The sequence below is a fragment of the Lepidochelys kempii genome, chromosome 20 (genome assembly GCF_965140265.1).
Source record: "Lepidochelys kempii isolate rLepKem1 chromosome 20, rLepKem1.hap2, whole genome shotgun sequence".
Classification (NCBI taxonomy): domain Eukaryota; kingdom Metazoa; phylum Chordata; order Testudines; family Cheloniidae; genus Lepidochelys; species Lepidochelys kempii.
Window position 1 is genome coordinate 1,651,807 of NC_133275.1, and position 13,010 is coordinate 1,664,816.

Below are 13,010 nucleotides of genomic sequence, written 5' to 3' on the forward strand. Positions count from 1 at the left end.
GTTTCACTGGGGATGGGAGACCTGAGAGCCTGTCACCTGAGCCGGGAGAGGGAGGTGACACCTCTGCCCAGGAACGTGAAGACAGGCTGCAAGAGGGAGCTGGCTGGGGGGTTTAGTTTCAGTTTGGTGCTGGGTGGGGGAACGCAGGGAACCCCAGGGCTGGGGTCTGAGCTCCCTGCCCCCCCTCCAGAAGGACTGGACTGAGGGGTCCTGGTTGTACCCACAAGCTCTGGTTTAGACTGTGTTCCTATTGTCCAATAAACCTCCCGCTTTACTGGCTGGCTGAGAGTCGCGGTGAATCCCAGGAAGAGGGGTGCAGGCCCCGGACTCCCCCACACTGCGTGACAGCCACCGCCCCAAGTGCATGTTCCTGCAGGATGGAGGGACCCAGGGCAGCTGCTGGACTCCAACTGCCCTGGCTTGTGGGGGAAAGGGGGGGGTTCTATCTCTGCCCTCCCATGCCCCCCACCCCCCACTTTGCTCCCCCAGTGCTGGCCTGCCCCACATGAGCTCAGGGCAGCAGCAGCAGCTCGGATCTGGCTCAAGGTGACACCACAGGACCCACGGCAGGGGAAGCGCTCCACCTAGGCTCTGGCAGGGGCATTTAAACCCAGGGGCTTGAGCCTGGCCTGGCCTCTCCCCCACCCCCTGCGGCTGGCAGCACCCCCGCCCGCCCCCAGCAGAACCCACCCGGTGCTCCGGATGGGGCGGGAGCTTCCCATGATTGGACCTGCTGGCCCCACGTGCTGGCCGGCCGAAGCAGTGGGCTGGGCCCCAGGAGACTGGAGCCAGCTCCCAGTTGGAGCTTGGCCAAGGCACTTTGGTCTCATCTGCACGTAAAAGTTGTGCCATTTACCTGCCCTGGCGCAGCAAGCCCCCGCTGTGGATGCACCTGCCCCAGGAGCCGGTGAAGCGAGGCAGGGCCCCTTTGCCCCAGGGCTGCTCTGACCGTTTGCCAGCGAGTGGGGTGGGTTTTTCACTGCCCCAGCAAGGCCGGCACGAGCCCTAGTGTAGACGCAGTTCAGTCACCAGAGCTGGGCCTGCAGCAGCAGGGCTGAGAGCAGCTGGGGAACCTGCCCAAGCTACGTGGACACACCCGCGGCTCTAGCCGGCCCCCGCCGAGGGGTTCGCTGGTTCGAGCAGACTGCCCGAACCCAGGGCTGGCACCCACATTCCCACGGCAGGGAAACCCCACAGCCCACACCACCACTGCTTTACCCAGGAAACGGAGCAGGGACCAGACCTCAACAGCACCGGGGCACAGGGGCCCCATCTGTCCAGCGCAGCTCACGAGCCTGTCAGCACCCCGTGCCCCGGGCAGGGCCCGTTTCTCCCCGTGCCCGTCTGTTCTCGGGACGCATGGGTGGAGTTTCCATTTACCCACCACCACCTGGCACCCGCTCTACCCACTGCTGCCCCCCAAGAGCACAGCCTTGCCCCCAGGTGCCATCCAAACTTCGTGCCGCTACAAAACATCCATCCTGTCCCACCACGATGCTCCGGCTCGTATGGGGGCCCAGCAGGCGGGGGGGCCGAGGCTGCGTGGCTGAAGGCCAAGCTGGAGGATGCAATGGGGTGAATCCAGCAAGGGGGGTGACTGGGCTAGAGCAGTGTGAATGGCAGAATCTGTAGCCCCATCCCCGGGGCTCAGGATCACACAGTCAACATGCAGCCGAGCTGGGGGCAGAACCCAGGAGTCCTGCACCAGGGGCCCCTCTCCCTTCCAGAGTCACGGGGCCAGCTGCCAGGTCCTATGCTCCGGAGGCAGGTGGCTCCCCATCCCCCCACCGGCCCAGGGCGGGGGCGAGGATTCAGTACCTGCCCCCACTTGTTTCAAATCAGCGTGTGGAACGGGCACAGTCCGCCTCCCCCGGCCAGGATTAGAGCTAATGGGATTTACCATTTCAGCCAATATCCCCTTAAATACAGGGCCGGGGCGGGGTGGAGAGCTTCTCTCTGGCTCCAGATCTCCCTGCCCCAGAAGCACTATGGCTCCCCTAAGCTGTTTCTAATTAAAGTCAGCCCTAGCCTGTCCATCACCCCTTCCCCAGCCCGCCCAGGAGACCAGGCTTCACTGGCACGGATGGTGGCGGGGGGCAAGGGCACAGCTCGCACCAGATCCAGGCCACATACAGCTAATCCCATCACAGCTAGTCCTTGGAAGTCCCAGCCCCCCCCCCCCCCCCCCCGCTCTAACCCACTAGACCCTACTCCCCTCCCAGAGCACGGGACAGAACCCAGGAGTCCTGGCTCCCAGCCCCCCCCGCTCTAACCCACTAGACCCTACTCCCCTCCCAGAGCACGGGACAGAACCCAGGAGTCCTGGCTCCCAGCCCCCCCGCTCTAACCCACTAGACCCCACTCCCCTCCCAGAGCACGGGACAGAACCCAGGAGTCCTGGCTCCCCCCTGTCTGAAAGAGCAGTTGGGAATCCCAGTTCCGCTGGCAGCCCCAGGAGGGGAAAGAAGCGAGGCAGGGCCAGCGTTACATAAAACATGTTTCATATTCAATGGGGGTACAGGAGTCCGCGTGTATCCAACACTCGAGAGCCGGGGGGGGCAGGTGGTGCTATACACATGGGCCACGTCCCAGGGCAGAACCACGGGCAACATGTCACACCAAGCACAGACCGGGGGGTGGGGGATATAAATACATGTGCTGGGGAGGAGCTGACAGTATGTCCGCCCGCCCGGGGCGGGGGGGGGGGGATGTTCTCGTTACAATCACTGTGCTGCCCGGGGGGGGGGAAAACGGGGGACACTCAAGGCGCTGGCGTTACTTGCTAATCGCTCCCCCCTGCTGGCTGGTTAGGTGGTTAGGCCCAATTTCCCTCCATCTTGGGGAAGAGGGATGGGGGGGGCACATGCATGACTGCGGGGGGGGGGGTGTGCAAAGAAAAAATTAATATACCCCTTGCCAACCAGCCCACCGAGGAACAGCAACTAATTACCCAGCCCAAACTGAGCTAATGGGCTCCCACCACTCGCCCCTGGGGGACAGGATCCCCAGGGCTACCATCCTTCTGCTATGGGCAAGTCCTGGGGGGCAGCGGTCCCTGATGTGTCTCCCCTAAACTCCTGCTCAGCCCAGCAGGCGCCTCTCGGGGTGTCCCCACAGCAAGCAGTCGTGATAATGGGAGTGACCCCCCCCTGCTGCAGAGGCAGGGGGGGCTGCTGCAGGGGGAGGAATCCTGCCTCTTGAAGTGACATGATTTGGTGTCGGGGGGGGAGGATACCCAGGCCCCTGCAGCAGGGCCCTGCTGAGCTTCGTTTTGCTCCGGGGTGACCTCGGCGGGGGGGGGTGGTCATTTAGCAGCTGTGGGTGCCTTTGTGCACTGCCCCAGTGGAGACGTAGGGAAGCTGGGGCCGGATAAGGGGCCGGCAGCTTCTGAAACCCTGGGGGAGGGGGGTGGGGCGCGAGGCTGAGTGGCAATTTCCACCCTGGTTCCGATTCTGCCACTGAATCCACACACCCCCGCCCCTGGCCCGGCCCCCCCTTGGGAACGTTCACCACCCTTGCACAGAGACTTCACTGGCCAGTCCCCCACCAGCTCTGCCAGCCCCCCTTGTGTCTGTACAGTGTGGTGCGGGGGGAGGGCAGGGGGTTTTCAGGGCACATGCGGCAGGGAGGCTGGGGGAAGGGCCACGTTGCCAGCAGGGGGCGCTGCCCTAGCAAGTGATTCCAAACCCCCCCCCCCCATGAAAGATGGAAAGTGATGAGACCCAGAACCGACTCCCCCAGCTGCCCCCCTCCCCCTGCAGTGCCCCCCCCCCCAGCACAGACCAGGCAGCCCCCCCACACAGAAGCTTAAAGCTGCCTTGAGGAATTCACCTCCGTGTTTAGACTCACGTCACAGGGCACCAAGAACAATATAAAAACAACACAAAAGAAAGGCCACTGCCACACGCAGGTCCGTCCGTGTGCCCCCCCACCCCCCCCCCAGCCCTGGGCAGCAGGGGGCCTGCCCCAGCACGGAAGCAGATGCCCCCCGCCCCCCTATATATTTATATATCTATATATTCATCACACACGCACACACACAGAGATCCGTGCAAACCTCGGGGGCGGGGGGGACCAGAACCGAGACCCCAGATCAAACCCACAGCAACCGGTGCCGGAACGAAAGCAAAACCCAAGGAGCTGGGGAGGGGGGGAAGAGACCCACGCAGCCCCGCGCGGGCAGCCGACGGGTCCTGCCAGCCTGCGAGGGGGTGGGGAGAGGGGCGGCTCTCGCTCACTTCTTGTTCTTCAGCTGGTTGGCCAGCCAGTCCAGGCCCTCGTAGAGCCCGTCCCCGCTGGTGGCGCACGTGGCCTGGATGTACCAGTTGCGATGACGCAGGGAGTGCAAGCCCAGCTTGTCCGTGATCTCCGCCGCGTTCATGGCGTTGGGCAGGTCCTGGGGGGCAGAGGGGGGCGGGGGGGTTACCAGCCTGCCTGACCAGACACCACGGCGACAGGCACGTCGCCCGCAGAGAACTCCGTGCCAGGGCGGCCGTGGCTGGAGGGGCCCTGGGGGCGGACGGCACCCACCTGCTTGTTGGCGAAGACGAGGAGCACGGCGTCCCGCAGCTCGTCCTCGGCCAGCATCCGCATCAGCTCCTCACGCGCCTCGTTCACCCGCTCCCGGTCGTTGCTGTCCACCACAAAGATCAGCCCTGGGGGGCGGAGGGAGGGCACTGACACCAGGCACCGGGGGGCGGGTTTTGCAACTTACAGACCCACAGTTAGGAAGCCCCACCCCGTTCCGGGGCTGTGCATGACAGAGTGCGCCCCCAAATCTCTGCCTGGGGGGGTGACAGTGCACCCCCAGACTCCTCCTCACCACCCCATCTTGGAGGGGATGACAGGGTGCACCCCCAAACCCCACCTCACCACCCCACCTTGGGGGGTGACCATGCATCCCCAGACCCCTCCTCACCACCCCACCCCTCTAATGGGGGGTTGAACAATTCTCTTCCCCCCACCCACTCAAACCCATGGCGGGGGCTGTGGGGGCAGAAGAGAAACAGAAACCCTCTAAACCCCCCCACACACACACACATATACTCAGACAGCCCTAGACTATCGCTGGACAGGGGAGGGAAGGGCCCCCGGGGAGGGGCACAGAACAGGCCGGGCTCAGGACCCAGGGGGCAGGGGAGGGGACGGAGGAGGGCGGGGGGCCCCGTACCCTGGGTGTTCTGGAAGTAGTGCCGCCAGAGCGGCCGGATCTTGTCCTGGCCGCCCACGTCCCACACGGTGAAGCTGATGTTCTTGTACTCGACAGTCTCCACGTTGAACCCTGCGGGGGGGGGGGGGGGGAGGTTAGCCACAGATGTGAGGGGAAGCCAGCCCTGCCCCCAGTGGGGGCTCCGCCCTCTTTGCCTCGGGCACGTTTGCCAGCGAGGGGCACTGCTCAGTGACAGCCACCGCAGGGTCTCCAGGCACTGGAGTGAGACCCAGCAAACTCGTCTCACACAGAAGCCTCTCAACGGGCAAAAAGAAACTGAGGCATGGAGGGGGGCAGGGCAGGTTTAGACGGGGAAATTGAGGCACAGAGGTCAGTAACTTGCCTCCAAATTCAGACAGCAGCAAAGCTGGGCAAAGAACCCAGGCATCCTGGCTCCCAGCCCCCCCCCCCCCCGCTCTAACCACTAGACCCCACTCCCCTCCCAGAGCTGCAGACAGGACCCAGGAGCCAAACAACCCTAGCAACCTGCCAGGGCCCAGGCCCGTTATGGGTCAGCTGGTCCTTTCCTCCTGCCTCCCCAGGCCAGTATATGGGGCTGTGTGCTCACCGGACCACACCCGTCACACGGGAGTCCCTGTCCCCATGGCAGGGCCGGCTGATGGGAGCCCCTGGGAGCCGTGGCCTGGCTCCCGGCCCTACCTATGGTGGGGATAGTGGTGACGATCTCGCCCAGCTTCAGCTTGTAGAGGATGGTGGTCTTCCCGGCCGCGTCCAGCCCCACCATCAGGATGCGCATCTCCTTCTTGCCGATCAGGCTCTTCAGCAGGTTGCCGAAGATGTTGCCCATGGTGGTGGTGGGGGCGCGGTGCAGGGGCTCCCAGGGTCGGCTTGCTCGCGGTGCGTTCCTGGCGTCGAGGCCGGTTCCTGGGCGGCGGGAAGGGCAAAGCCGGCCGGCATCAGGTGCCTGCGGAGACGGCAGCTCCCAGCGGGCCCGGATGCAGGGGGGCGTACACCCCAGGAGCTCTGCTCCATGGCGGGGATGGGTCGGGCAGGGCGTTCGGTGACTCATGCCCCGAGTCCCGGCTCGATGCCCGGCCAGCCCAGTCCTGATCCCCAGGTGCTCAGCAGCCACAGCCCGCAGTGACTGTGAGAGGCCCTGCTGGCCCACTGGCTTCAGGCTACCCCAGCCCAGCCCCACAGCCGGGGGGACAGGGGAGACTCACAGGCAATCAGTGAGGAGGACAGCGCCACAGGCTGGCTTTGTGTGCCCCACAAGGGACCTTTCTCCCTGCGTCACAATACTGAAAGGCAGAGCCGGGGGGCAGCCGTGCCAGGCCGTGCCCAGCACCCACCAGGGCCAGCTGACTTGGTGGCCCTCGCTCCCCGGCCATGGAGTGTCGGCCCCCAAGGCACTGACAGCAGGGTCACGGCAGTGCTGCCAGTGAGGGCCAGGAGTGGCACATGCAGGGCGGGGGGGGGGGGGTTTCACTGTGGGGGGGGTCCATCGCACAGGGGGTGCAGGGGCAGCCCCCGCTCCTAACACTGCATGCTAGCCAATCAAAACAGGCCTTCCCCTAGCACCTGCCAACCGCAGCCCCCAGGAGGTGGGTCCAGACCAGCCTTAACACAGATGTAACACAGATGGGGAAACTGAGGCACTGAGCCAGGGACTTGCCCAAGGCCACGGAGTGAACAGAAGAATTCCCAGCCTCCAGCTAACACTCCCTGCCAAAGCTGGGAATAGAACCCAGGAGTCCTGGCTCCCAGCCCCCGCAGCCCCCCCCCTCACAAGGTACCTGTGCAAGGGAACGGGGCACCGGCACCTCTCACCCTTCCATGTCCCTCTTGTTGGTGTTTTAGGCCATTCCCTGCCCTTGGGGTATCAGCAGCCCCTGCCCACCGTGCCTCCCTCTGGCTCCTCGAATCCCAGCGCCTCTTTGCCAGGGCCTGATCCTGCCCCTCTACAGCGTCTCCAGCCAGCACGCGGCACCGCCAGGGCCCCCCTCAGACCCACAAGCCCAGGAGCCCCACATTAAGGCAGGCCCCGGGCCCCCAGGGCTGAGACCCACCCACCCAAAATGAGTAATAATGAAGCATGACACGGTTCCCTGCCTTCCACCCCGACACGTCACAAGTGATAATGGGGGGAGGACCCCGCCCAGGAAACCCACAGGGGGTTCACTCGCTGGTCAGCATGGGGGCAAGACCCCAGGCCCCTTGCCCCGCCCCGGTCCAGCTGCACGCCCTCCGGGAAAGAAGGGCCCCTGGGGGAAAGGTAGCCCCCAAGCTCAGTGGGGACAGTGCTCAGAGAACAGGGCCGTGCCCACAATTTGGAAGGGCCCAGCCCCCCACATGGGGCTCTCAGCCCCTTCCACTATTGGGGTCTGCAAATAGGACCCCAAAAGCAGCCTCCCACAGCAGCAGGGGGGGCAAAGCCAGCTGCCCCCGTCAGGATGCTGGCAGGCCCCAGCTAGTCTCCCTGCTCTCCCCGAGGGGCACAGCCCCCCCCCCCCGACACTCCATTCTGGAGGGGGTCCCGGGGGGAAGGGATGCCTGGGTCCAGCCCCTCTGCTGGGTCTGAGACACCCCCGCTCCAGGGCTCCCCACACTCAGTGACACGGGCGGGTCAGCTGCCTGCCCCCCCAGGTAACAGGCCCCACTGCAGCATGTGCACCCCCAGATGGCCTGCACCCAACCCCCCACCCTGCTAGGGGGCAGGCTTGCTCCCCCCATACCCCCTCCGGGTACGGGCCCCATTGCATGCCCCACTCCCCCCCCAAGGGCAGGCTTGCTCCCCCCCATGCACCCCACTGAGCGTGCCCCCCCTTGGGGACGGGCCCCATTGCATACCCCACTCCCCCCCCAAAGGGCAGGCTTGCTCCCCCCCATGCACCCCACTGAGCGTGCCCCCCCTTGGGGACGGGCCCCATTGCATGCCCCACTCCCCCCCCAAAGGGCAGGCTTGCTGCCCCCCATGCACCCCACTGAGCGTGCCCCCCCTTGGGGACGGGCCCCATTGCATGCCCCACTCCCCCCCCAAAGGGCAGGCTTGCTGCCCCCCATGCACCCCACTGAGCGTGCCCCCCCTTGGGGACGGGCCCCATTGCATGCCCCACTCCCCCCCCCCCCCAGGCCCCCGCACCTACCTGCTCCGGCTCCGGCTCCGGCTCCGGCTCGCGCTCTTCCTCCCGCCCCCTCCCCAGCTGACTCTGCACCGACCCCCTCCCCCCCGGCCGGAAGCAGCAGGCCCTGTGCACGCACCCCGCGATCTCGCGAGAGCTGTCGCCTAGCCCTGGGGAGAGGGGGGGCAGCAAACCTCGCGAGATCAGCCACCCATCCCCATGGCAACCGCTGCAGCAGCGCAGGGGGGTGCTGCACGAGTGGGGGAGGGGAAGTGCATGGGGGGGCCGAGCATTGTGGGCCTTGTGCGTGCCTGGGGGCGCTGGGTGGGGCTGCGCCCCGGGGGGTGGAGCGGGGGGGTCACAGCAGCGTGGGAGTGGGGCGCGGGGGGGCTGGAGCGTGAATAGGGAGGCTGAGATTCATGACGGCCAGGTGCCACCGGGCGTGTGCGCGGGGGGGCCGCGGTGCATTAGCGGGGTGACGTACACGGGGGGGGGCCGCGGTGCATTAGCTGGGGTGACGTGCACGGGGGGGCCGCGGTGCATTAGCTGGGGTGACGTGCACGGGGGGCCGTGGTGCATTCGCAGGGGCGTGCACGGGGGGGCCCGTGGTGCATTAGCTGGGGTGACGTGCACGGGGGGCCGTGGTGCACTAGCGGGGGTGACGTGCACGGGGGGGCCCGTGGTGCATTAGCAGGGGAGATGTGCACGGGGGGCCGTGGTGCATTCGCAGGGGCGTGCACGGGGGGGGCCGTGGTGCATTAGCAGGGGAGATGTGCACGGGGGGGGCCGTGGTGCACTAGCGGGGGTGACGTGCACGGGGGGCCGTGGTGCACTAGCGGGGGTGATGTGCACGGGGGGCCGTGGTGCATTAGCGGGGGTGATGTGCACGGGGGGGCCGTGGTGCATTAGCAGGGGAGACGTGCACGGGGGGGGCCGTGGTGCACTAGCGGGGGTGACGTGCACGGGGGGGCCCGTGGTGCATTAGCTGGGGTGACGTGCACGGGGGGCCGTGGTGCATTAGCAGGGGAGATGTGCACGGGGGGGGCCGTGGTGCATTAGCTGGGGTGACGTGCACGGGGGGGCCGTGGTGCATTAGCAGGGGAGATGTGCACGGGGGGCCGTGGTGCATTAGCTGGGGTGACGTGCACGGGGGGCCGTGGTGCATTAGCTGGGGTGACGTGCACGGGGGGCCGTGGTGCACTAGCGGGGGTGACGTGCACGGGGGGGCCCGTGGTGCATTAGCAGGGGAGATGTGCACGGGGGGCCGTGGTGCATTCGCAGGGGCGTGCACGGGGGGGCCCGTGGTGCATTAGCAGGGGAGATGTGCACGGGGGGGGGCCGTGGTGCATTAGCTGGGCTGACGTGCATGGGGGGACCGTGGTGCATTAGCAGGGGTGACGTGCATGGGGGGACCGTGGTGCATTCGCAGGGCCGTGCACGGGGGGGCCCGTGGTGCATTAGCAGGGGTGACGTGCACGGGGGGGGGCGTGGTGCACTAGCGGGGGTGATGTGCACGGGGGGCCGTGGTGCACTAGCGGGGGTGATGTGCACGGGGGGGCCGTGGTGCATTAGCGGGGGTGATGTGCACGGGGGGGCCGTGGTGCATTAGCGGGGGTGATGTGCACGGGGGGCCGTGGTGCACTAGCGGGGGTGATGTGCACGGGGGGCCGTGGTGCATTAGCGGGGGTGACGTGGACGGGGGGCCGTGGTGCACTAGCGGGGGTGATGTGCACGGGGGGGCCGTGGTGCACTAGCGGGGGGGCCGTGCATGGGGGGGCCGTGGTGCATTAGCAGGGGTGATATGCACGGGGGGCCCTGGTGCATTAGCGGGGGTGACGTGCACGGGGGGGGCGGGGGCGTGCACGGGGGGGCCGTGGTGCATTACCGGGCTTCCCCCAGCCAGCTTCCCCCTCCACCCCCCTGAGGATGGGGCTGGGAGCCAGGACTCCTGGGTTCTATCCTGGCTCTGCCATGGGCGGATCTACTGCATCTCAGTGGGAGCTGGGTAAATCTCCCCTGTTCGGCGGCCTGGCCCTGCGCCCCGCTGGGATTTGGGTGGTGGGGAGCTGCCTGTGCCGCTCTTCTCCAGCAGGTGGCGCACTGCGCCTTGCAGTGAGGACCCACGTGGTAGGAGGGAGTTGAACATGAACTTAGCCCTGGGAGCTGGGCCTGTCCACACCTGCCCCGTGGGCAGCCGGGCTGAGCACCCCCCGGCCGGGCGCCAGGATTCTTTCAGTGCAGGTGGGTACACTTCAACCGCAGCCCGGGAGTCGGGGCTCCCGGGTTCCCTCCTCCCCAAGGCACGAGGGCACTGCACACAGAGCCCCCCTGTGCCCCCCATTGCACACAGAGCCCCCCCTGCACACAGAGCCCCCCCGCGCCCCCTCACTGCTCATGGTACGCACACCGAGAGACACAGCAGCCCCGCACTCTGTACAATCCCCCGCCCGCTGTGGCTGGAGGCTGGGCTGGCTGCGGGGCAGGCTGAGGGCAGGGCAGGGCCTGTGTGTTTGCAGCGTGAGTCAGAGCCTGCGGCTCTCAGGGAGCCTCCCACCTCAGCTGTTAGCAGAGCAGGATGCTGGCAAGCGGGGCCTCCCCAGGGTAGGCGCAGCCCCACCCGCCACATTGAAGCCCTTCAGCCCTGCCCTGGGGGGGTAGCAGGGAGGGGAGCATGGGAAGACGCCCTGGCAGCATGGGCCGAGCCCCCCGAACCTCACTGCACGTGGGGATCCAGCCCCATGTTGGGGCGTGGGTGCGGGGAGGCTGTTCCCAGCCTCTCTGGGCTTCCACATTCAGTGATCCGCTGGTCCCATAGCCAACGCTGTCTCCCACACCCTCCTGCCCGACTTACGTGCCCCCGGAATCCCAGCACACTTTCTACTGGGGTCTCATTGAGGGCCCCTGGCTCGGTGTCCTGGATCCCAGGATGACCCATCTAGCCTGGTCCCCATCACCCACGGCTGCAGAGGAAATGCACGAACCCCATGGTGGCCAGCCCTGGAATGAGCGGCCCAGGGGGGAGGCCCCTGCCCCGTCAGGTTGGGGCTGCTTCATTCCCCAGGAGGGAGGGCGCCTGACCCCGCCCAGCTCTCCTCCCCTCTGATGCCCTGTGGCTGAGAGTCCCACAGGCCAACCGCCTGCTATTCAAAGGGCATTCAGCTGAGTCGGGTTTACACTGCTGCCCTTCAGTCCTGCCAAAGGCCCCCGGGGGGGACAGGAGGGTGTGCAGGGTTTCCCCTTCAGAAGCAATGCCCCACTCTGGTCTTGGGGGTGGCGCAGTACGGGGCAGGGGACCTCATGCAGTTTGAAATGTGGGGGGCGGGGTGGTGTGTGGCAGGTCAGGGGGCAGAGTGATGCACTCTCCCCGGCTAGTATCTACGCAGCCTCTGGCTGATTTTGGGCCTGCAGCTGCAAGCGCTCCCTGGGAAAGTTCACCCTCACCCCAGGGTTGTAGGGGAGGGTGTCTCTGCTCTAGTGGGGTCCTGGCACACAAAATCCACTGGGGCAGAGAGGAGTGTGTGTCCCATGAGCTGCTAGGTCTCGCAGTGCCACCCTGTGTGCAATGGCCACCCCCACATGGCAGCAAAGTCATTCCCTGGGGCCCTGGAGCCAGGGCCGCCTGCGGGCACAACCCAGGAGGGATTTCCAGAGCAAGCAGCTTGGGCCATGGAGAGAGACAGGCAGAGGTGCAAATAACACACACACACATCACACCGAGCCCAACTGCACCCACTGCCTTCCTCTCCCACTCCCCTGCGATGGGACACTCGCTCCTCAGCCTTAAACGCAGGCCTCGTGGGATGAAGAATTGTCCTGTCCTCCACATGAGCGACTAGACCCCACTCCCCTCCCAGAACCGGGGATAGAACCCAGGAGTCCTGGCTCCCAGCTCCCCCACCCCCGCACTGGACCCCGCTCCCCATCCAGAACCAGGGATAGAACCCAGGAGTCCTGGCTCCCAGCTCCCCCACCCCCGCACTGGACCCCACTCCCCATCCAGAACCAGGGATAGAACCTAGGAGTCTTGGCTCCCAGCTCCCCCACCCCCGCACTGGACCCCACTCCCCATCCAGAACCAGGGATAGAACCCAGGAGTCCCAGCCCCCGGCCCCTCTAATCCCTCTTTCTCCCAGTTTCCATTTAACAAATGTTTAACCATCCTATTTGCTGCCCCAGGGCTTCCTGCCCCACCCCAAGGAAAGGGTCCGTGCGAGGAGCCCTGCACCCATGCCAGCCCCTGCAGCCGTGAGGGGCACAGCAGCAGAGGGGACCCCGAGGCCTGAGCAGGCCCCGCCCGGCAAGCCTCCAGCACAGGAAGGAGTTTCCGGTGGCTCTGTGCAGCGCCGGACACTGGACCCCGGTGCCAGTGAATTCACCACAGTCACTCTCCAGGCAGGTGCTTTTACTGACAGGAACCGGCTGTAGCTGCTAAACTAGCCAAGCGGGGCAGCCGCTTGCCGTGGGAGTCAGGTACAGGTGTGAAAACAGCCAGTGACACCCGGAGCGCACAGTCCGGGTAACGCTGAGCGCTAACTGGGCTCCTGAACCCCTGAGGTCTGTGCCCTAGAGCAATAAATTAACCCTGCGGCGTCCCCCACACCGGCCCCCTGCTGATACCCACCTCCAGCCCCCAATGCCCCCGCTGCCCGGAGCATCCCAATGCCCCGAACCTGATATCCCACTGCGACCCCCGACCCCCCACTGCTCTGCCCCGACCC

General features: G+C 66.3%; 1 protein-coding gene across 1 annotated transcript; it reads right to left on the bottom strand.

The window, feature by feature from the left end:
* Nucleotides 1-3,818: 3,818 nt before the first annotated feature.
* ARF3 (ARF GTPase 3) lies at nt 3,819-8,395 on the bottom strand. Its single transcript, XM_073318609.1, has 5 exons — nt 8,317-8,395; nt 5,870-6,094; nt 5,171-5,281; nt 4,531-4,655; nt 3,819-4,396 (listed from the first exon to the last, which is right to left on the bottom strand). The coding sequence occupies exons 2-5, from the start codon at nt 6,015-6,017 to the stop codon at nt 4,235-4,237; spliced, it is 546 nt and encodes a 181-aa protein (XP_073174710.1). The 5' UTR covers nt 6,018-6,094; nt 8,317-8,395; the 3' UTR covers nt 3,819-4,234.
* Nucleotides 8,396-13,010: the final 4,615 nt, after the last annotated feature.

Excerpts from the sequence above, each read along its gene's own strand:
- ARF3 (XM_073318609.1), bottom strand. The coding sequence starts at position 6,017 with ATGGGCAACATCTTCGGCAACCTGCTGAAGAGCCTGATCGGCAAGAAG. Across the intron at positions 4,656-5,170 it reads CTACTTCCAGAACACCCAGG|GGCTGATCTTTGTGGTGGAC; the intron begins GTACGGGGCCCC and ends TCCGCCCCCCAG. Across the intron at positions 4,397-4,530 it reads TCGTCTTCGCCAACAAGCAG|GACCTGCCCAACGCCATGAA; the intron begins GTGGGTGCCGTC and ends TCTGCCCCCCAG.